The sequence below is a fragment of the Molothrus ater genome, chromosome 7, assembly GCF_012460135.2.
Source record: "Molothrus ater isolate BHLD 08-10-18 breed brown headed cowbird chromosome 7, BPBGC_Mater_1.1, whole genome shotgun sequence".
Taxonomy (NCBI): domain Eukaryota; kingdom Metazoa; phylum Chordata; class Aves; order Passeriformes; family Icteridae; genus Molothrus; species Molothrus ater.
In genome coordinates, this window is record NC_050484.2 from 37,635,556 (window position 1) to 37,658,055 (window position 22,500).

General features: G+C 52.2%; 1 protein-coding gene across 1 annotated transcript in view; it reads left to right on the plus strand.

Moving 5' to 3' along the window:
• Window positions 1-20,293, plus strand: part of GPD2 (glycerol-3-phosphate dehydrogenase 2) — a 38,737-nt gene extending 18,444 nt beyond the window's left edge. Inside the window, 14 exon segments of the mRNA XM_036386662.2 lie at window positions 2,017-2,151; window positions 2,252-2,399; window positions 3,393-3,537; window positions 7,534-7,547; window positions 7,550-7,597; window positions 7,600-7,725; window positions 10,731-10,865; window positions 11,111-11,286; window positions 11,752-11,883; window positions 12,295-12,453; window positions 13,224-13,336; window positions 13,416-13,494; window positions 13,591-13,689; window positions 17,220-20,293. Coding sequence (XP_036242555.1) covers window positions 2,017-2,151; window positions 2,252-2,399; window positions 3,393-3,537; window positions 7,534-7,547; window positions 7,550-7,597; window positions 7,600-7,725; window positions 10,731-10,865; window positions 11,111-11,286; window positions 11,752-11,883; window positions 12,295-12,453; window positions 13,224-13,336; window positions 13,416-13,494; window positions 13,591-13,689; window positions 17,220-17,342 — 1,632 coding nt within the window. The 3' untranslated portion in view covers window positions 17,343-20,293.
• Window positions 20,294-22,500: the final 2,207 nt, after the last annotated feature.

A 22,500-nucleotide genomic window follows, 5' to 3' on the forward strand; every position in this document is an offset into this window, starting at 1 on the left:
GCACCACAGGAGGGGGCTTTGTGTCGGTGCCACCTGGGGCAACTGCTGGCAGGAGCAGACTGGGGGCCTGAGAGCCCCTGGCCCCAGGGTCCTGCTGCAAGGAGGGAGCAGATCCCCTTGTGCTGAGGGCATGGCAGGGTTGGGGTTTGCCCCTGCCCGAGGGGGGCTGCTGCGCGACGCGCGACAGCTGAGTCCTGCGGCGCCATGGGTCAGGCTGGCCCGGTTCAGCCCCAGGGAAAGGGGCATGTCTCCAGAGCAATGAGCTCCTGAGCCCCTGGCCACAGGCTAGGGGAGCATTTCCTCGATTACAGAATCACTGAAGCATTTATGTTGGAAAAGCCCTCCGAGAGCATCGAGTCCAAGCTGTGACCTCACCTCATCAACCAGCCCAGAGCACCGAGTGCCACATCCAGTCCTTCCTTGAGCACTGGCTTCCTCTGGAATCCCTGTTATGTGGAAGAGCTGCTGTATCGCAGCTTGTCGCTGTCCTTTGTCCCTTTTTCTCCCAGTGCTCCCTCTGCACACGAGCTGTACTTTCTCTCAACCCTGCCTGAAACTGGGCAGCTTTGAGGTGAGCCTCATAAGGTCATTTATCCCTCCCTGCCACGGCGGCAGCAGCAGGGCCCGTGCGTTTCCTGAAAGCTTTGCCTGCCAGCTCTGACCGATGGTTGTTCCCTCTCGTGCATCTCATGTGATGGAGCATCCCCAACTTTTCCTGACATCTTGCTCAGTTGTTTTGCTGTTCTTCCGTTGTTGCAGCTGATTTTGGGCATTGTTTGCTGAGTGGAATTGGAGTTACTGTTTGTTTCTTCATCGGTGCTTTATCATGCTGCCGTTTCTGCACACTTTGTGTAACTTTTTTTCTCATAGCTGAAGACGGATGGCACTGCACAGCTTGGACTGGGTTGGAATGAGGGGTTTGGGGAGGGGAGGTGGTGCTTGCGAGGCCGTTGATCCCATCTTTATAACTTTGCCCTTTTAGCTGGGAACAGATGATTTGCACGGCGGTTGGAGATTTGCGCAGGCAGAATCCGAAGGACCAAACTTTACATAAACCATTTATACTAAATGCTGGGAATGCTGGCAACATAAATCACCTACAGTATCTATTACAAATTTATCACTTTATCAGTATGGTCCGTGATAGGAGTGGTCCAAGCAGGTGGGGAAGTGAACCTCAGGAAGTTTAGCCTGCTCGGAAATTAATTATTCAGGACACACAGAGCCTGGCCCCTTCAATGTATAGTAATTCTTTCCAGCCAGCATCCAGGCCTCCAATTCAGTGCAATAATAAATAGGAAAAGTCTCAGGTGAAGCCAGTATTTCAGAGTAATTAATCATCTTCCCCTCACAGTCCCTCCACCTCTCTCTTGGTTTTCTTTAACGAGGGAATTTCAGTAATAAATCTTTAATGATATGTGTTAAGAATCCTTCATTAATTCTTGTCCACTTATTTCTCTTTTTTGGTTGCTTTTATGTTATATGTTGGGAAGTTCAAAGGCATATACAAAAAAAAAAAAACCCAGTTAAATTTGGCCGAGTCTCTAAAAGATGTTTAGGATGTCAAGTGTCATGTGTTCACTTGGTAATCGGACTTGTTGGTTAATTCCAGTTGTATTGTCAAAATCCTGGGTGTGAGTACCGAGTTAGGGCAGGATGATAAAGGAAAGGTTTGTGTGCTGGCAGGGGTGGTTTGTGTGCTGCTCAGTGCAGCGGTGCAGACCCTCAGCGAGAGGCTCGGTGTGTGTGGGGCAGGCAGAGCCTGTGTGGGGCAGGCACAGCCCATGGTGAAGGCACAGCCCATGTGGGCAGGCAGAGCCTGTGTGGGGCAGGGATGGGGCAGGCACAGCCCGTGGAATGGGCAGAGCCCGTGGGGCAGGCACAGCCCGTGTGGGCAGTCAGAGCCCCGTGTGGGGCAGGCACAGCCCGTGTGGGGCAGGCACAGCCCATGGTGCAGGCAGAGCCCGGTGGGGCAGGCCCAGCCCGTGTGGGGCAGGCTCAGCCCGTGTGGGGCAGGCACGGCCCGTGTGGGGCAGGCAGAGCCCGGTGGGGCAGGCCCAGCCCGCGGGGCGCGCTGGACGCGGCGGTGCCCGCCCGGCCCGGCCCGGCCCGCGGGGCGCGCAGAGCCCGGAGCGAGAGCGGCCGCTCGCGGTACGCGATGTGACAGGGACAGCTGTGACAGATCCGTGCTGACACGCTGCCGCGGCGCCGGCCGTGCTGCGGGTGACGGCTGTCCTTCCCTGCAGGACAGCACAACGACGCGCGCATGAACCTGGCCATCGCCCTGACCGCCGCCCGCTACGGCGCTGCCACCGCCAATTACACCGAGGTGCGGCACCTGCTCAAGAGCTCGGACACGGGCCGCGTCTGCGGCGTGCGCTGCAGGGACGTGCTCACCGGTCAGTCTGGGGTTTGGGGTCTATGGGGCGTGTGTGGGGTTTGGGGGGTGTGTGTGGGTCTGCAGGGTGCACTGCAGTGATGTGTTCACCAGTGAGTCTGGGTGTATGGGAGTGTATGGGGTGTGTATGGGGTTTGGGGTATGTGCAGGATCTGCGGGTTGCGCTGCAGGGATGTGCTCACAGGTGATTGTGGGGTCTGTGGAGTCCCATTGCAGGGCCATACTCACAGGTGAGTGGGGTCTATGGGGTGTGCAGCATGCACTGCAGGGATATGCTCGCAGGTATTGGGGTCTGTGGAGTCCCACTGCAGGGATGTGCTCACAGGTGAGTGGGGTGTGTGTGGAGTCCCACTGCAGGGATGTGCTCGCAGGTGAGTGGGGTGTGCAGGGTCCCACTGCAGGGATGTGCTCACAGGTGAGTGGGGTGTGTGGGGTGCACTACAGAGGACAGTAACACTCTGGGATAACATGAGAGGGAGGAGCGGGGCCACTGCCGTCTGCAAGCAGCCCTGAACCAGCACAGGAGCATCTTTCTGGGCCGTGCCATTAGTGTCACTCAGCTTCCACTTCTGTCACATTTCTCACTCAAACCCCAGTGTTTTGGCAGGCCAGACTGAGCCTGGCATCCCAGCCCTTCTGTCAAGCAAAGATGACATTGTAAAAGGCTCCATGCTGTACAGTAGTAATCCCATTTACCGAGTCTGCGGGCTGAGACTGAAATCTCTCTTCTTGAGAGGCAGATTTCAGCTGAGCAACTTCCACCCTACCTGCCTCTTCTGCTTACAGATAAGCTGGGATTCCACTCTAAAACATTTCTCTCAAATCTGGTGTTGAATGAACATTTAGTTAATTTTTAGAACCCGTCCCAGCTGTTGAGTTCAGACACACAGGGTACACTTTACAGTAGGTTGAGTTCATGGAGAGATGAATAACAAAGAGCATCAGTGAGCAGGAAACAAATGGTGTCTGTGATTGATACTGTTTTCTTTCACAGGGAAGGAGTTCGATGTCAGAGCCAAGTGTGTTATCAATGCCACGGGACCTTTCACAGACTCAGTCCGCAAAATGGATGATCAGGAGGTGCCCAACATCTGTCAGCCCAGTGCAGGCGTGCATATCGTGATGCCTGGTTATTACAGGTGAGGCCCGGGAGCTGCTGCCCGTGTGACACCATTTGTAATCTCTGCTGCTGCTGAATAAATCAGCTGGGAGAGGCGCACCGCTGGCTCTGCGGCAGCTCGCAGCGCACAGTTGGACTCTGATCTTTGTTTGTGTTTTCCAAAGAGGATCCTGGCGCTGTGCCGGTGAGGAGAACAATTTCATCTCTTCAGAGCACACTGAGGCCGCGTAGTTTTTAGTTAGAGCTGCCCAGGGCAGGACTCCTGCTGAAGCAGAAGGCGTTTAGGCAGCGCTTCCCCAGGTGTGAAAGCACCTGTTTCACTGATGCCTTTCAGCTGAGTGTGCTGCTGCTTGGTCACCCCCTCAGGGAAACAAGGAGCATGTAAAACCTTCCAGAGATGTTGCACCTTCGTACAGAATCTCTTGTCCTGTTAAATCATGGAGTCACAGAGTGGTCTGGGTTGGAAGGCACTTTAAAGACCATCTTGTTCTACTGCCTGCCTTCACATATGAAACTCCCTGTGCAGTGACTCTGCCAGGATGTGGCTGTGCACAGAGAAAACAGAAGTGCAGAAGCACAGAATAAGTGAGAGGATGGGCAGTGTAATCAGTAATAATAATTACTATCACAGGTAATAAAAGTAGCTCAGAGTAGCACAACCACATTTGCTGTGGCCCCAAGCCCACGTGCCCACCCCTGGGGTTTTGGTGGCCAGGACGTGCCCTCTGTGTTCCAGGAGAGGTTCCCGTGGCACTCTGCTCCCTGCAGTCTCCTGCTCCTCTCCCTGTTTGCTGTGCAAAGCCAAATCCCCTTCTCCCGAGCCAGTCTTGTCAGTCGGAACTCAAATATTGCCTTTGCTTCCTGAAGTCATTAGCATCCTAATGGAAATTCCCCTTTATGGACTTAGCCCAGTTGTGTTGATACAATGCCCTTGCAGTAATGCCTTCCACAGCCCCTCTCAGAATGGGAATTCAGCCTTCCAGTGCACCAGGGGGTGCTTCTGCCAGAGCTGTCCCAACAGGACACCACCAGACACTGGAAAATTGAGGCATTTTTTGCCTGGTGTAAAATCACCCCTGCATTCTCTTCTGTTTTTTTTTTTTTTTTTTCATTTTGTATTTTTCTCCATGAAAATGGTAAAATGACCTAGATAGCTGCTTTAAAGTACTAAAAATGTGGAGAAATGGGCTGTAATCCCAGTTTCCTCATATGCCTGGAGAAGGATGTGTGTGATTAGCTTTATGGCCCTACACAAAAACATGGAAAGCTTTAAAACCTGGACTCACTTGGTAAATTCAAAGTAGAAGATGGCTGGATACACTTGAGAGCTCTGATTTATTTATTCTGTAATAACCCAATACTTTTAATTGGAAATGTAGAGAATTCTTGTTCTCCATGTTCCCCGGTGTATGTCAGCATGTGGGCATTACTTTCCTTGGAAAATAGTATCTGCCCACACACTGCCTCCACAGCACAGCTGATAAGATAACACTGCACTGAATTTCCTTGGAGTGGGATAGCTGAAAGCAGGGAACTGTCTGCTAAATAGAAAACACTCGTGGGATTTAATCTTGGTTGTACCAGGCCTTCCTTCTCGTGGTGCCAAGGAACACCACTCAGCACAGGAAGGTTGGCATTTCACCATGTCCACGAGTGCCCTGGGAATGTGTTACCAGATTTTGGCCCACAGTCACACAAATGATTTTTTTTTTTTAACACCTAGAGGGTTTTAGTTATAAATATAGTCAAGATTTTGTAAAACTAATGTTAACCTAATGCATTCACTCCCCATGGGTTTCTTACTCATTGAAGTCCTTCATTAATAGTCCCAGAATTCCTCCCCTCATTAATTAGGCTTCCTGCCTGCAAAATGTCTGTGAAGGCAAGGCTTCCTCTCCCTTCTGACCAATTTCAGATGTTTCTGCCTTTCTGGAATTTTCCTCTTTGCTCTGCATTCCACATTCCAGGTAAACTTGCTTGTTGCACCTCCCTTCTTCTCTATGGAAAGTCACTTTTTATTGCTCTTTAACTGCATTTGTGGTGCTTTGGTCAAATGCTTCTTCAGCTGGAGATCTTCCATGGATCCAAGACCTTCCATGGATCTCCCAGACCTTTTGCCTCTACATTTCTCTTTAAAGGCATTGCTTTATGCTTCATGCTGGAATTTCAAATCCTCAATTTGCCTATTTTAGCCATCTTTAAAGAGAAATCTCACCTGGGCTACATGGCTCTTACCTCCTTCTCCCATCCATGGTGGAATCATAGGAATTCCTGCCTCATAAAATCGTGTTGTTTCAGAGTTATTCCTGGTGTGCAGCAGCATGACTCCTGAGGCCTCAGGAAGGCCAGTATTTGGGTGTTAAGATGCTTCTTTCTGATGCAAAACACCTTATTTTGCATTTGTTTGGGTGGTTCTTTAGTTATTTAAATAAGCTGGAACAAGCATGGCAAAGGGCATGGAGAGAGAGCTTCCCAGGATAGCTGGTATCAGTGATTCAGTAAATAATTGGCATATGAAAAACTGTTCAGCCTTTCTCAGCACTTGCTGTGCAATCTAAAACACTTCAGTCCAGAGGTGCTGTGGGGAAACTTAGTTGGAAGTCTTTGCTTGTTTATCTTCCTTGTTTTTAGCAGTTTTTATGAAATCACATTAAAAAAATTTCATACTTTGAAGAAAATGTCTATAAAGTTTCTGAATTCTGATACTGTATATTAAACCTCTGATTTCCTCTGTCTCTAAATCAACAGCTTTTTCATTTTAAAAAGTAATCATTTGTCTGAGGTGATTTACCTTTCCCAAACCTGTGTTGACTTCCCCTATTAGATTGTACCTCTGCCACCGTATGCCTAAGCTGTCTATAAATATCAGCTAAAATGGGTCTAATATACATGCTAGCTATGAAATTCTCAGCCTCTCTCCCAGCCTTGCCAGATATTGCCAACCTCCCTTCAGTAATCACTTCAGACTTCCTAAAAAAGCAATATTCAGCTTGAATAGGTAAATCCCACCCAAGCAGGTCTTTGCCTGCCTTAGGATTTGACCCACTGAATAATTCCCCTCTGAAGTCCATAACTGCCACCTAAATCTGCCTCTTGTGCCCTCCTTCCATGTGCTCCCTGTATCTCAGGAGCAGGGGCACAGCCTGAAGAGCCCTGACCTGACTGCACATGTTTGTAAAGGGAGTTGCAGCACCTTCAATGAAAGTCAGCATCAGTCCTTGAAGGAAAAATGATCGAAAAAAGGGACAGTTCAATGTTTTCCTACATAAAAGCTGTTTCCTTTGAAGTGTTTATAAAAACCTTTTGTTTTCTGAAATACAAGCAGAGCTTTTTAATAAGCCATGAGGAGGTAGTGGGTTTGTACCTGTGGATATCTTTCTTACATCACACCAGAAAAACCTGATACATTAATTAAAATCTATCCAAAGCACTACGGTCTTTCATCCTTGTACTGAATCATTCTGTTGTAGCACTGGCAGAAGTAATGAAAAATGCCTGAGTAGCATCCACCGAGTGTCGCTTTTGCCTTTTTCCCTCAAAGCACAGTTCCCCATTCAGGAACAGAGCTGGAAGCACTCAGAGCACGTTCCTTGGTCCAAATCCCTCGGGAGTCTGTGGGTGTTCCTTCCTGCTCAAGTGGCAGGTGGTGACAAACTCAGGCTTAGTGTCACTGCAAGGATATTCCTTAAATGTCTTCATTTCTCTTCTTTATTCTCCTTTTCCTCTCAGTCACCACCCCTCACCCCTCCTGCTCCACCTTTATTGTGGAGGCAGATCGGAGGAATCACTGTGATTTTATGGCATAAAAACATCCACGGGCCTTGTTTCACTAACCTGCTGGGACATGTTTAAAGCCATGTCTTAGCCACCTATGAAATCCATTATTTGTTGATTTATTAACCCCTTTCCCTGGGAACAGACGCTGTGTCACAGTCCTTGTCTGGGCCCTGGGGGTGCAGGGACAGCCCCAGGTGCCCCCCTGTTCTGGTGTGAGCAGGCCCCTCCTCTCTTCCAGCCCTGACAACATGGGCTGCTGGACCCCGACACCAGCGATGGCAGAGTGATCTTCTTCCTGCCCTGGAGAAGATGACGATCGCAGGGACCACGGACAGCCCCACGGATGTCACCGCCCACCCCATCCCCACCGAGGAGGACATCAACTTCATCCTGAGCGAAGTGCGCAACTACCTGGGCCCCGATGTGGAAGGTAACCCGGGAAGCCTTGCTGGGAAGGGCTGGGGGCATCCCAGCCTGGGGGCCATTCCAGCCTGGGGGACATTCCAGCCTGGGACATCCCATCCTGGGGGCCATTCCAGCCTGGGGCCATCCCAGCCCGGGGGCCACTCCAGCCTGGGGCCATGCCAGCCTGGGGACATCCCAGCCTGGGGCCATCCCAGCCCGGGGCCATCCCAGCCTGGGGGCCATCCCAGCCTGGGGGCCATCCCAGCCTGGGGGCCATCCCAGCCTGGGGGCCATTCCAGCCTGGGGGCCATTCCAGCCTGGGGCCATCCCAGCCCGGGGCCACTCCAGCCTGGGGGGCCATTCCAGCCTGGGGGCCATCCCAGCCTGGGGACATCCTGGCCTGGGGGCCATCCCAGCCTGGGGGCCATCCCAGCCTGGGGGCCATCCCAGCCCGGGGGCCATCCCAGCCTGGGGGCCATTCCAGCCTGGGGGCCATTCCAGCCTGGGGCCATCCCAGCCCGGGGCCACTCCAGCCTGGGGGGCCATTCCAGCCTGGGGGCCATCCCAGCCTGGGGGACATTCCAGCCTGGGGGGCCATTCCAGCCTGGGGACATCCCAGCCTGTGGACATCCCAGCCCAGGGGCCATTCCAGCCTGGGGGCCATCCCGGCCTGGGGGCCCCTCCACCCTGGGGGCCATCCCAGCCTGGGGGCCATCCCAGCCTGGGGCCATCCCAGACTGGGGCCATTCCAGCCTGGGGGCCATTCCAGCCTGGGGGCCATTCCAGCCTGGGGACATCCCAGCCTGGGGACATCCCAGCCTGGGGGGCCATTCCAGCCTGGGGGCCATTCCAGCCTGGGGACATCCCAGCCTGGGGACATCCCAGCCTGGGGACATCCCAGCCCGGGGGCCATCCCAGCCTGGGGGCCATCCCAGCCTGGGGGCCATCCCAGCCCGGGGGCCATCCCAGCCTGGGGACATCCCAGCCTGGGGCCATTCCAGCCTGTTGGACCATTCCAGCCTGGGGCCACTCCAGCCTGGGGAATCCCAGCCTGGGGACATCCCGCCTGGGGACATCCCAGCCTGGGGACATCCCAGCCCGGGGGCCATCCCAGCCTGGGGACATCCCAGCCTGGGGCCATTCCAGCCTGGGGGCCATCCCAGCCTGGGGACATTCCAGCCTGGGGGCCATCCCAGCCTGGGGGCCATCCCAGCGTGGGGGCATCCCAGCCTGGGGCTACTCCAGCCTGGGGACATCCCAGCCTGGGGACATCCCAGCCTGGGGACATTCCAGCCCGGGGGCCATCCCAGCCTGGGGGACAATGTGCTGCTGCCTGAAGCTGTGGCTCTTGGGATCTGGCTCTCCCAAACCGGTGGGCTGAGGTGTCAGCATTTGCTGCTGCTGCTCCAGAGCATCCAGTCCACCACCAGCCAGCACCACCACTAACACATCTCCCCAAGTGCCACATCCACTTGTTTTTTGGGCACCTCCAGGGAGGGTGACTCCACCACTGCCCTGGGCAGCCATCTTCCCTCCAGACTGAGGGTTTGGTTTATTTAGATTATTCTGTACTGCTGCGTTTCTGCTGCAGCATTGAAATAAGTCTGAAAAGCACTCAGGCAGGATCATTGTAACAGGTTTAGGAAAACCTGCTGTCTGAGATGGGAAATGATCGATTCCTTGTTTCCTGAAGTGGAGAATTGATGTCTGCATGTTGTATGAAGTTCTGAAAGTGTCCAGGGAAGCTCCTGTTGGATGTCTGGAGCAGCAGTTTGTGTTGGAAGCTCAGGAGACCAGGAGGGAGATGGGAATGTGAATAGGACAGAGATTAGATAGGAGATTGGAAGAAATTCTCCCCTGTGGGGGTGGACAGGCCCTGGCACAGGTGCCCAGAGCAGCTGTGGCTGCCCCTGGATCCCTGGCAGTGCCCCAGGCCAGGCTGGACACTGGGGCTGGGAGCACCTGGGACAATGGAAAGTGTCCCTGCCATGGCAGGGGTGGGATGGGATGGGCTGTAAGGCCAGGCCATTCCCTGGTTTCCCACATGTTTTCCAGCAGCACATTCAGAAGTGTTCAGTCGCTCTGGCTCAGCCCAGCTGGGCCTGTGCTGGTTTTCCTGTGCAATTACTGTTTATAGATGGCTGGAGCTGAAATAACAACGGCACTGCCCATATCACCCCTCGACAGCCCTGCCTCTGCTGCCAGAGCCAGTGCCAGGGTTATCAACTTCCACAGGCTTGGACACCTTCCAGCTGCTTAATTACAGCGTCACGCGTGCTGCTTTCTGTAGTTTCATTAGTTTATAAACCTAATACAGGGTCTTGTGTCTGTGATTAACACTTCATTTTGGCAGGTTGAACACGCTGGCAGAGCACATTGATTTTGGAAATCTATTCCGTGTTCTTTGGGGGATGTTTTTTACACCCTTTTAGTGATTTTTCAATTATCGGTCATTTGAAAGTTGTATTAAAACATGTTCCAAAGACTTCAGTATAAAGCAAATTGGTAACTGCACTTAGGGTGAAGGCTGGGGAAAAAGGCTTGTCAAGAGGAAATCTTGGAATAATAACCTTCAATCTAGAGGAAAAGCTTGAAAGATCTGAAAGGAAATGTTATACTCATGTAACTTTATTTTGGTTTATAAAATACAATGTAAGGACTGTTCAGATTCATTGGGAAGAATTTTCATGGAAAGGGGGGGGGGGGCGGTCAGGCTGCAGCTGCCCAGGCAGGTTTGGAGTCCCCATCCCTGGAGCTGTCCAGGGAACATCTGGATGTGGCACTCAGTGCTCTGGGCTGGTGACAAGGTGGGCGTTGGTACCAGCTGGACTCGATGGGCTGGGAGAGCTTTTCCAACATCAGTGGTTCTGGGATTCCATAGCCCAGCTTCTCCCCTGGCTCTGGGGGCTCTCCCCAGCTCTGGGGGTTGCTCAGGGACAAGCAGGGTGTGGAGCAGCCCTTGGCAGTGCCCAGTGGGAACTGGGCATGCCTGGGCTCGGGCTGGCCGTGCCTCAGTGTGGCTCTGCACAGTGAGAAGAGGAGATGTGCTGGCAGCCTGGAGTGGCATCCGGCCCCTGGTGACCAACCCCGACTCCAAGGACACCCAGTCCCTATCCCGGAACCACGTTGTGACCATCAGCGACAGTGGCCTCATCACCATTGCAGGTACTGGGGGTTCCTTGAATACAGCTCTGCTGGGCTTCCCCAGGGTATTGCATGCAAAAATCCCGTTCCGTGGGAATCCTTCTGCTCCTGCAACCAAACTGCTCTGTCCGTGGCAGCGGGTGTGGCTTGGAGCAAGGCTGGCAGCAGTCATGTGGTCTATGGAATACAGAGCTATGTCTGTAGGGTGTAAGAGCTTGTATTGCTGCTGCTTTCCCCAAATGACGAGGTGAGCCCTGTTCCCCCAGGTGGGAAGTGGACGACCTACCGTGCCATGGCACGGGACACCATCGACGCGGCCGTGCGCGAGCACAACCTGGAGGCGGGCTCCTGCCAAACCATGGGGCTGCAGCTGGAGGGGGCCGCGGACTGGAGCCCCACGCTCTACATCAGGCTGGTCCAGGATTATGGACTGGAAAGTGAGGTGAGTCCTGCCTTCCTGCCTTGGAGGGCTTTGGTCTTCCCCTAAATGAAACACCAACATAACTTGGGCAGAGGTCTGGTAGACCCGACCAGAGCTGGGGCAGAGATAGTTCTAACAGAAATAAAGTTAGTAATGGTTCATCATCTTCCCCTCTTTCCTTCCTCCTAATCTTGACTGTTTCCTGCTAAAAACTCTCTGACTTGTGGGGTCTGTGGTCCCTGGAGCCCCCCAAGCCGTGCAGCAGTGTGATCTCTGTGTGGCAGGAGAGCTGGGCTGTCAGGCCTGGTGGCACAGACACAGCAGGGCAGTGCTGGTCCAGTCTCCCATAGCACTGAGCTTCCTCCCACACTGTCATACTCCAGCACCCTTGGCAGCCTGTTTGTTGTTGGGGATGAGGGAATGGTCAAGGAAAATGTGTCTTTCATGTGCTTTCAAAGCATGCTGGATTTGTTTTCATCTCCACAGGTGGCTCAGCACCTGGCTTCCACCTATGGGGACAAGGCTTTTGAGGTGGCCAAAATAGCCCAGGTGACAGGGAAGAGGTGGCCTATTGTTGGGAAACGTCTGGTGTCTGAATTTCCGTACATCGAAGCTGAGGTATGTGGAAAAACTGTGTCACCTTCTGGGATTCTGTCCTTGGGATGAGCAGGTCGGTGGCTCTGAAACATCCCCTTGAGCCCTTTCCTTTGGGGAGGCCAAGATATTTTCTGTGCCTGTACCTGGAGCACACTTTGTGTATCGATTTATACACATAATAATATATTTATGCACAACTAAATATTTATATACCACCCATTTTGTACTTCATGTACAAACATTGGATCCCAGGTGGGTTCTGTAGAGTGTCCCCAGGAGAAGGGGCTCTCCCAGCCTGTTGTGGGGCTCTGGGGTGCCATCCCTGCTGTCCCTTGTCCCCAGGTGGGTTCTGTAGAGTGTCCCAAGGAGAAGGGGCTCTCCCAGCCTGGTGTGGGGCTCTGGGGTGCCATCCCTGCTGTCCCTTGTCCCCAGGTGGTGTACGGGGTGAAGGAGTACGCGCGCACCGCTGTGGACATCATCTCACGCCGCACCCGCCTGGCCTTCCTCAACGTGCAGGCTGCCGACGAGGCCCTGCCCCGCATCGTGGACATCATGGCCAAGGAGCTCAACTGGAGTGAGCAGAAGAAGAAGGTACAAAGGGCCCTTTTCAGCTCCAGCTGCTTTGTTTTTCTTGAGGAGTTTCTGTGTTAAGGATCCCAGTTGGTTGAATAGAGAGCTACAAGTGATGTTTTATTCCCGGCAGAATGAGTCACTTGGTGCATTTCATTCTAAAGGCTTTATCAAATGGCTGTGGGATGGGTTGGGATTGGCCAGGGGCTGGGGGGGAAGGGGAAGATCTGTATCCTGCTGCTCCCCAGCCTTAGAAATGAAAGCAGGCTTGGCATTGCTGTCCTATTCCTGTCTGTTATTTTGCTTTACTGACACTTTTCAACAGATCTGCCTCAGCAAAGGAAGCTCCTGTAACCATAAAGAACCTGCCTGGTGTTGAGCTCCCTGATTTTTTTTCTGATTTTGGACAGCTGAGTCCAAATCATCACACTAAAGATCACACTAAATCATCATCACACTAAGATATCAAATGGTAGAAAAATGACAAGTTGTAGGCCTAGTCTAAAAAGGCCATTTCTTTCTGAAAGGGGCAGACACTGTGTGTGACTGAAGGTGTGGATGCACCTGAAAGCATTTACACAGAAATTGGAAGTCTTTACTAGCATGGATACCTTTTGCAAAAAGTGCCTAAGTTTAATTTTTTGATACTTCTCAGCTGCCATCTGCTTAATTTTGGGACCTTGGAAAAGTATTGGTTATGTGAAAGAACCTAATAGTAAAGCATAAAAAATAAGTACCTGCGTAAGAACTTGCTATTGCTCAGATACTCAGGTTTTGTGTTTTCATTGTAGGAGGAGCTTGAAACCGCTAAAACATTCCTGTACTATGAAATGGGCTACAAAGTGAAAACAGATCAATTAACAGACAGCTCTGAGATCAGCCTGGTGCCTTCGGATATTGAGAGGTGAGTGGGGCAGGAGGGCTGCCCGTGCTGCTGTCCCCTGCAGCCCGTGGGGCCCTGACGTGCAGCCCCTCCCTCGCAGGTACAAGAAGCGGTTCCGCATGTTTGACAAGGACAAGAAGGGCTTCATCACCATCCTGGACGTGCAGCGTGTGCTGCAGGTGAGCTGCCCCTGCTCCTGACTCCCTCTGGGGGGAGCTTGGTGAGGGGTGAGGCCCAGGCTGCTGAGCCCCCTGTCCTGTGCTCCTTCCGTGCAGAGCATCAGCGTGCAGATGGATGAGAACACCCTCCACGAGATCCTCAACGAGGTGGATCTCAACAAGAACGGGCAGGTGGAGCTCAACGAGTTCCTGCAGGTACGTGCTCCCTTTGGTTCCACGAAGGGCTGGTTTCTGAGCAGCAAAGACACACTTAGGGAGCTTTTCCCCTTGCCTAGGGCTGGGTTGGAGACCAAGGGAGTGTTCCTGTGCTGGTGGTGGCGGTACAAGGGGCACACAGAGCATCCTCAAGCAGCTTGGAAATTCAGGATTTTTTTTTCCCCAGTCAGACTCAAAGAACGGGTCCAATTACAAAGTATGCCCCAGTCCAGACCTGAATTTGGCATTTTAAGCCCAGAAATGCTGTTTAAATGTATTTAAGAGGATACAGGTGTCCATTGGAAGGTGCATGGCACAGGTGTGCACACTGACATTATCCACAGCTGTTAAGGGTTGTTACAAAAATGAGTAAACTAAGAAACTGAATAATAAACAACTAAATAACCAAATATTTATAATGATAAATAGTAATATAACCATAATGATAATAAACTAAATAACTAAATAATAAACTGAATATTATAAAGAATGAGCTTGTAGTTAGAGCCCATCCCAGGCCCTGTAACCCATTTTAATTCCTGGACTGACTAAATTGTCACAGTTTCTCTGAAAAAAATGACATGCATCTACTTTTTGGGGGGCTTTCAAGCAAACCCAAGGGTGCTCCCTTTGCATATGCAGTTTGTCAGCTGGGTTGGTGTTTGAGGATCCCTTTTTGGGGTGGTATTTCAGAGCCTGCCGTGCCCAGTGGCAATGATGAATGCCAAACAGGAGAGAAATTAATGCTGGGGATTTTGGTCAATGTCAGCCCTTTCTTCACTGTGTCAAGTTAAACAAACAAGATCAAGGCAAAGGAAATGGTAATTGTCTCTCTGGAGATGAGCTGGGGATAAGAGCAGCATTGTTGAATCTAAATGCAGAAAATTTTCACAGGTTGTGTCCAGCATTAGCAAAAAGGAGTATTTATTTGCCTAAAATGCAGCAATTGAGCTGAGGGGCTGTAGTGAAATTGGGGGAAGGGGAAAAGCCAAACCAAACAAGCCAGGGGGGAAGGAGAACCAATGGCTTTGGGAGTTTATGCTGGTCTGTTCAAATGGGAGAGAATAGCCCAGCTGGGTTCTGGCTGGAAAGGGACACCCTGGTACCTCCACTGCAGGCCTTTCACTGGGGCAGCCCAGCCCTTTCTGCAGGGCTGAGCTAGCTGCAGTTTGCTTGGGTTGGGTACACTGGTTGGGGAGCTGAAACAACCAGTAATTGTTGTTCTGGGGGGTTTGGGGGCGTTCTGGGGTGTTTTTGCTAGGCTGACCAGGCTCACCAGGGATTGCCAGCCCTGCATCATCCCATACAATGCAAAGGCTTAGGAGTATTTCAGGGTTGTTTGTGCAAACCTGTGTCACTCTGTGGCTCCTGCACATCTCCCAGAGCAGCAGTGATGGGGATGCCCTGGAGCAGAGGCTGGGCAGAGTCCCAGAATAAAGAATAAAGCAGGGATTGATTCAAAGCATCTCCTCCATGGATCCACCTTGGGCAGCACCAGAGCCCAGCCAGGGCTGCACCCAAGATGAACCAAAATGGCCCCAAAATGCACGAGCGCTCCCGGGCTCTGTCCCTGGGATCAGTTCTGCTCCATTTGCATCTTGCAGTTCATTGTCCCATTCCAGCTTTAGCCCCTGCAGTCCCACCCTGCTTGTTTTTCTCTCTCCAGCCCACAGGGTTTGTGCTCTTGGGCTGAGATTTGGCTCATTTGTCCTTGGTGCCCAGCTGGAGCAGGAATTGTTTTGTCTCCCTGCTCTGTGCACAGAGCTCAGCACCACTGAATGTGAGGTTCAGAACTCTACACTAAAGCAGCACAGAGTCTGAAACATAGAAAAGCCAAACCTGAGGCATCAATGGCACTGCAGGGCTGAGCCCTCTCCTGTGCCTTGCACTGCTCCAGGGAAGCACTGAGTGCTAAGCACGAAGGTGCCACTGAAATGAACTGGGGTTGCCATGGAAGGAGCAAAATACATTAAATGTTTGTTTAATTTTTTAATGGATCTGTTAAGTCAGTGCCCAATACTTGAGTGTTTGCTTTCTGAAAACTTTCAAGTAATTGCATTTCAGCGCAGAACTTGTGCAAGCCCTGGGCAAATATTTGTGGAGGTTTGTGTTGGAAAATAGAGCAGGTTGTGCCTGGGGGCTGCTGGCCTGCAGGTGGGAGCAGAGCAGGGCCAGCCTGGGCCCCCTGCACGGTGCAGAGGGGCCTCAGAGGGCTGGCAGAGAGTGGTCCTGGCAGCCCCTGGTGCTCAGTGCCCATGCAGTGATGGGTGCTCCAGGAGGGACAGGCAGCCTTGGAACTGCTGGTGGCATGTAAAGGCAACCACCCCCTGTTGCATCAGGAGGAATCATGGAATGCCAGGCTGGTTTGAGTGGGAAGGCACCTTAAGGCCCATCCCATTCCTCTAAAGCGCATTGCCCCAGGCTCTGGCAGGCTGGTGGCCAGGAGGGTGACGGGGCAGGAGGCAGTGCCTCTGCTGCTGGGAGATCCCTGTCTGTGCACAGGCCTGGCCTCCTCCCTGTGCCTCTGGAATTGCAAGGGGGTCAGGGCAAGGCCACACCACGTTTGCACAGGTCCAGCTGCAGGTGTAATGAGCAGCTTTTCCTAGGAGGGGAAGGAATCTGGGGGATTCCTGCAGAATTTGCAGGAAGAAAAAACTGCGGAAGAAATTGCATTTGGCAAGTGCCAATTGCTTCCCCAGTGCTCTCTGCAGAGCTGGCTGCAGGTAATTTCAGCTCTAATGCTGGCTTTATCCATGGGATAAAAAAGAATTAACTGAAATCTTAGCACTAGTGTGCTTGCAGTGGGAGAGAGCAGAGTCCAGCTTCCAGGACTTAAAGGCAAATTAGTTTTAAAAGTCTATAAAGGAATTTGGATTTGAAAGAATTGTGGGAGTCAAGTACAGTGTCTCTCCAGAGAAAGGCATGTGGGTGGAAAGGGCAGGTCTGGGATCAGTGATGGATCAGGAATCATGAAATCCCTGCATGATGTGGGGTGGGAGGGACCCTAAAGCTCATCTTCAAGCCAGGGCCAGGGACACCTTCCACTAGATCAGGTTGTTCCAGCCTGGCCTGGGGCACTTCAGGGATCCAGGGGCAGCCACAGCTTCTCTGGGCACCCTGTGCCAGGGCCTGCCCATCCTCATGGGGAACAATTTCTTCCTAAATGCAAAAAAATCCTGAATCTTCCATGAGCCGCATGCTTCAGGTATTACAAATAACCAGAGAAAGCCTGTGCAGCTGCTGGGCTTTCCCACATTCTGAATGTCATGGAGGAAGCCCAGTGATGATGGTTGTCCGCCCTGTTTCCAGCTGGATCCTGTTTGGTCCTTGCCCTCCTCCTGCCCCCCAGGCCTGTCCAAAGCAGTCCCTGATAGCCCTGGGGGTGTGGGTGAGCCTGGGGCCAGGCTCTGGGGCCGCGGCCGTGGTTTGCAGTTTGGGAACGCAGGTGTGTGTGTGTGTGTGTGTGTGTGTGTGTGTGTGTGTGCTGGCTGCAGTGCCAGCCCCTCAGTGACCCTGTCCCATGTCCCCAGCTGATGAGTGCCATCCAGAAGGGCCGAGTGTCAGGCAGCAGGCTGGCTGTGCTGATGAAGAGTGCTGAGGAGAACCTGCGGCGCCAGGCCATCCCCGTGGACCGCAGCGGAGGCGGGCTCTGAGCTCCTGGGCCCCGGGGCAGCTCTCCCAAATGACTCCGGTGCGTTTGTCCTCCTCATTCATGATCTCCTTACTGCCCCGAGACGTGCCTGGCTGGGGTGTGCTGGCAGCAGCTCGGCAGTGCAGGCTGCAGGGCTTTGGGGCACACTCAGCACCTCCTGCCCTGGCCATTAACGTTTGCATTGCCTTCACCTTCAGAGCACGCCGTGCTCGGGGTGAATCCTGCCTCAGAGTGACTCCATTAATGCCCCAGCCATTCATGTTTGCAGCACCCTCACCTTCAGAGCACGCCGTGCTCAGGGTGAATCCTGCCTCAGAGTGACTCCATTAATGCCCCAGCCATTCATGTTTGCAGCACCCTCACCTTCAGAGCACACCGTGCTCAGGGTGAATCCTGCCCTGGCCATTCATGTTTGCAGCACCCTCACCTTCAGAGCACGCCGTGCTCAGGGTGAATCCTGCCCTGGCCATTCACCTTTGCAGCACCCTCACCTTCAGAGCACGCCGTGCTCAGGGTGAATCCTGCCTCAGAGTGAATCCTGCCCTGGCCATTAACGTTTGCAGCACCCTCACCTTCAGAGCACACCATGCTCAGAATCCTGCCCTTAAACGCTCTGAGTTCTCTGAGCTGCTTCTGCCTCTTCACCAAGGAGCAAGAGAGGGAAAGCTGTGTTCTGGAGTGGAGATACCATTCCAAAGGAGCAAACCCAGCACCTCTGGGGATGGGGGTGGTGGAGGCCTGCCCTGAGCCTGCTGTGGGTGGTAGGTTTGCCCTGTTATTCCAGCGGCCAGCACTTGGCCACTCAGAAATTGCAGCTGAAAAACAAGACACCTGGATTAATCACCCGAGGTAATAATGTAGCTGAAAGCTGGGCACAGCTTCCCTTCTCCACTGTTAACACAAATAAACTGCCTCTAATAAATGGCATTGTCTGCAGGTGGTGCTTTGTGCAGTGAAATAAAGGCAAAAGGTGTTTTATGCTAAAAAGAGCTTCAAGTTTGGGGCAAACCCCGATGCTCTGTAGGATGGGGCAGGTTTTGGTAGCACAACATTCTTAAATGTTAATTTAAAAATGCTCAAACACGGTGAAAAAAACAAAGTGTGTGTTTTGCATCCTACTAACTTTTCTAGAAAAAAAAGGCTGTTTTTCAGCAGGCTATATGAAAACCAAAGCATGGAGCCCTCACTGGAGCTGTTTCCAGCACTGCTGTACCTGCCTGTTATTCTCCTGCTGCTGGGCTGGGCTGAGATCAGCTGGGAGATTGCTGCCTGATGTAGAGCAAGGCAGGGAAACCTGGTTTGCTGCTGGATTTGGCATCTGCTGTATTCCCTGAGTAGAGCAATTTCCACCTCAAACCAAGCTTCACTTCCCAGGGGTCAGAATTTCTGCTGAAGTAAAATTTGATGTATTTAACTGGTATCACCACGTCCACTGATGGAAAATAGCATCCATCAGGGGTGCCCAACAGGGCAGGAGTGAACAGCAAGGATTCCTTGGGTATTTTAACAGGGAAAATGGCTCCAGGCAAAAATGGAGGTGCTGGGGACTGGTGGGATGTAGCACAGTGAGTGCAGATGCTGTCTTTGGCTGCAGAAGCAGAGCCCGTAAAAAACATGAAACATTTGGGTGTTGAAAAACAGTAGATACAAAAAAAAAGGGTAAGACTGACCTAAAATTAGTTCCTAAAATGGTTCAGATGGTTTTTGCATGTTCAGTTTGTTTTTTAATGCAGATGTTGTTCAGGTTCTGGCTTTGTGCTTCGAGCAGGGGCTGAGGAAGGGGGAGTTGGCACATCTGGCACCACAAGGACATTTCAGTGAACAAAGGGGTTTGTTCCTGTGGCCCTGTAGGCTTTTCCTTTTGAGCTGTGTTCCAGAGTGTTCAGGTGAAGGATGGGATGCTTGTGTCCCAAACGCACAGTGACACATCTCACACGTCCTGCAGGATGGAGGGAGATGAATGTGTAACACGCAGGCATTCTGGCTCAGCGGGCAAGGGAAGGGGCTCAGGATTCTGCTGTTAACAAAAATGTAAGGGGAAATAAAACAAACTAAAAGTCATGAGACCTTTTCCAGGCCACATGAAGAAAAAACTATTTCCCATGCTGAGCAGGTTTTTGTAAAGAAAAAATATTTTCACTATTGAACAGTTTTTGTACAGTTTAAAGAGAAATTTCCACTCCTCTCTAACTGGCATTGTTAAAATAATAACCTGAACTTGCCTGGAAAGCAGGATTTCTGTGTTGCACCCAAAGTATGCTCTTTGTTCTCTTGTTTTGCTATCTTGCATCTGGGATGTGGCTGCGGGTTCTCCTGGCTGTGCGTGTCCCTGGACATGGATTTCTCCGTGTCTCAGGCACTTGTGTCACCTCCTGCTCCCCTGCACGGCGCAGCCAGGCCTGCAGTGACAGGGACAACTGCACGTGTCCCCAGCAGTCCCTGGCCAGCTCTCGTGTGTCCGTGTGTCCCCTCGTTGTGCCTGCAGGAATGCTGGCTTTGCTCTCTGGGCCCTTTGGTGTGCATGCACTGTGGGAACAGTTGTGAGATGTCACTGCCTTGCCGTGATGGGAAAGCAGGAGTGGGATGGTGTGTGTGAAGGGAGGATTTCTGAGTTTTCTGTGGGTATTTTGTATTGTAAATAACCTGTGGGGAGGGGGGTCCATGCAGTGTCTGGGGTGTATAAATACGTGTACAGACACACTGCAGGTTTCCACGTGGCACTTAGGTTTGTTGTCAGGTTCCTGTTGCAGCCTGGGCTGTTCAATGCTGTGTTTGAAGCTGGGTTGTCATTTTTATAACTGTCTTGGTGTTTTCCTGCCATTATTTATTACCTTTGATATCTGGAATGAGCCGCATGCGTTTATTGAGCAATAAGAGGATGTATTTAATGTGCCTTGTTTTTAACTGAGTAAGGACTGAAAGCATGAATCAATAAAAGTGGCTAAAAAAGTTTGTTTGTCGGGCAGTTTGTTGTGGCAGGTGCAGAAGTACCTCGGAGTCGCCCTGGGGAAGTCTCTGTGGGAAGGAGGAGGTGGGGATGGCTGGGTTTGGGGAGCAGGACCCGGGTTTCCCACGCTGTCCCCTCTTACCTCAGCACTGAGTGCTCTGCAGTGTGGAAGCGGAAGTGAGGAGCGAGTGCAGCCCTCGGCACTGCAGGAGGTGACGGTGACGGGTGAGGAGTCCTGCACTGCCCCTGGGGCTGCAGTGGCAGCAGCCCCTGGCTTTGGCCAATGCAATAGGTGCATTTGTCTCCTGGACGTTGGCTGCCAGGCAGGAGCAGCCCCCAGGCACGGGTGAGTTTGATCCTGGCCCAGATCAGCAGCACTGAACAGGAGAGATCTCCCAGGCCCTGTGTGTCGCGTTCCACATCGGGCGAGCCCGGGCTGCCGCGTGCCAGGGCTGCTCCAGCAGAGCAGATCCATTTTCCCAGCCGGGGAATCAGCAGCGCCCTCAGCACTGGGAGCACAATCTTCATCATCTCCACGTTATTTCATGGTTCATGTACACTTGCAGCAGGGATATGGCGCGGAGCTGTGCTGATGTACAAGCAGCTCCCTCCACGTGGGGATGAACCAGACTGGAGGGGAACCACAGAGATTATGGATTTTCCCCTAATCTGGGGCGTGTAAGTGATAAGGCAAAGAATGTTTGCTGTGACCAGCTTTATCCCAAATATTCTGCAGCACCAGAATTGCCTCGTGTCGAGCTCCTGGCTTTGCTGCTGGAGGGCACAGGAGTCTGGGGCTGGTCCCTTCCTGTGGCGTCTCCCCAGAATGATCAGAAATCCAGATTTATTGTCCCTGGTGTGGCTGCTGCAGCCTGGTCAGAAATATGATGGGGAATACCAAAGCAGCATTAATATCTCAGTGTCAGGGCCTGAGCTGGGTGTTCCTGTGTCAGCTGGCAGCTGATGGCAGCTGTTGGGGACAAGGCCACCCGTGGGGCTGTGCTGCTGGGAGAGCTCCGTGCCCCTGGATGAGCTGTGCTCTGCCTCAGGGCGGGAGTGCCCGTCCTGCTGTCCCTGTCCCTGCTCTGCCCAGGTGAGCTGTGTGCAGGGCTGGGGTCACACATGGCCCAGGTGAGCTGTGTGCAGGGCTGGGTCACACATGGCCCAGGTGAGCTGTGTGCAGGGCTGGGTCACACATGGCCCAGGTGAGCTGTGCTCCCTGCAGCAGGGGTCACACACCCCACTGTGCCCAGGTGAGCTGTGCATCACCTGCAGGGACGCCCCTCTCCCTGCCCCAGGGATTTTATTCGCCAGACTCGGCAGTCTCGGCTCTGCCTCCCCGCACTCCTCCCCTCTCCAGCGGCAGCAGCTGGAATTAAAGGCATCTGTAAAACCGGCAGGGTCGGGGTGGGTGCCCAGTGCCAGAACAAACCCGGGGCTATGCTGCCCTTCGTTTGCTCTCCCGAATTGTTGCTCCGTTTATTTCGCACAGATTCATTTATTACTTTTGCATCTCTCCAATTAACTGATTTGCAATTCATTCCTATGCAAGTGGAGCTGTTCCTGTCCAAGTCGAGGAGCTGTAAATCTTGGATCTATTGAGCTGACAGGGGAATATATTTCATTTTTCCCCATGAATCATTTGCCATCCTTATTGCAGAAAAATGGCAAAATTATGGTGTACTGTGTTTTCATAAATTACTGCTTTTCTGTCCCCCCCCTGCACTCCTCTAATTTGTAATTTCCTGGGAGGAAGAGGAGTGTGGGAGCCCGCAGTAGCCAGGTGAATAGGGCTTGTTTCTCCCCAAATTGTCTGAAAAACTGTCTCATCTCTTTTAAATTGTGTGTGGAACAACTAATAAAGCTTTCATATGAATTTAAAAACTGATTATTGCTACTGAAGTTCTTTTGGCTTGGTGTTAAGAGATTCTCCAGTTAAACTGTTGTAGGAAGGAGGGAGCAGTAAGCAGGGATACTTTACTGGGATTTCCACCCCCCCCACACTTAATTTAGATTTCAGCTCTCTTACATCAAAATCTTGTGAGCTGCAGAAAGGTCAGGATTTTTCTGGTTTAGGAATGTAAAAAAATTCCTCATCTAGAACACTATAGCTGGCAGAACAACACTTAAAACCTTGCCCATAATATTTATTTTGAAATCCCAGAAATATATATGCATTTTCCACTTGAGGCTAAGCTGGGTGGCCAGTTCT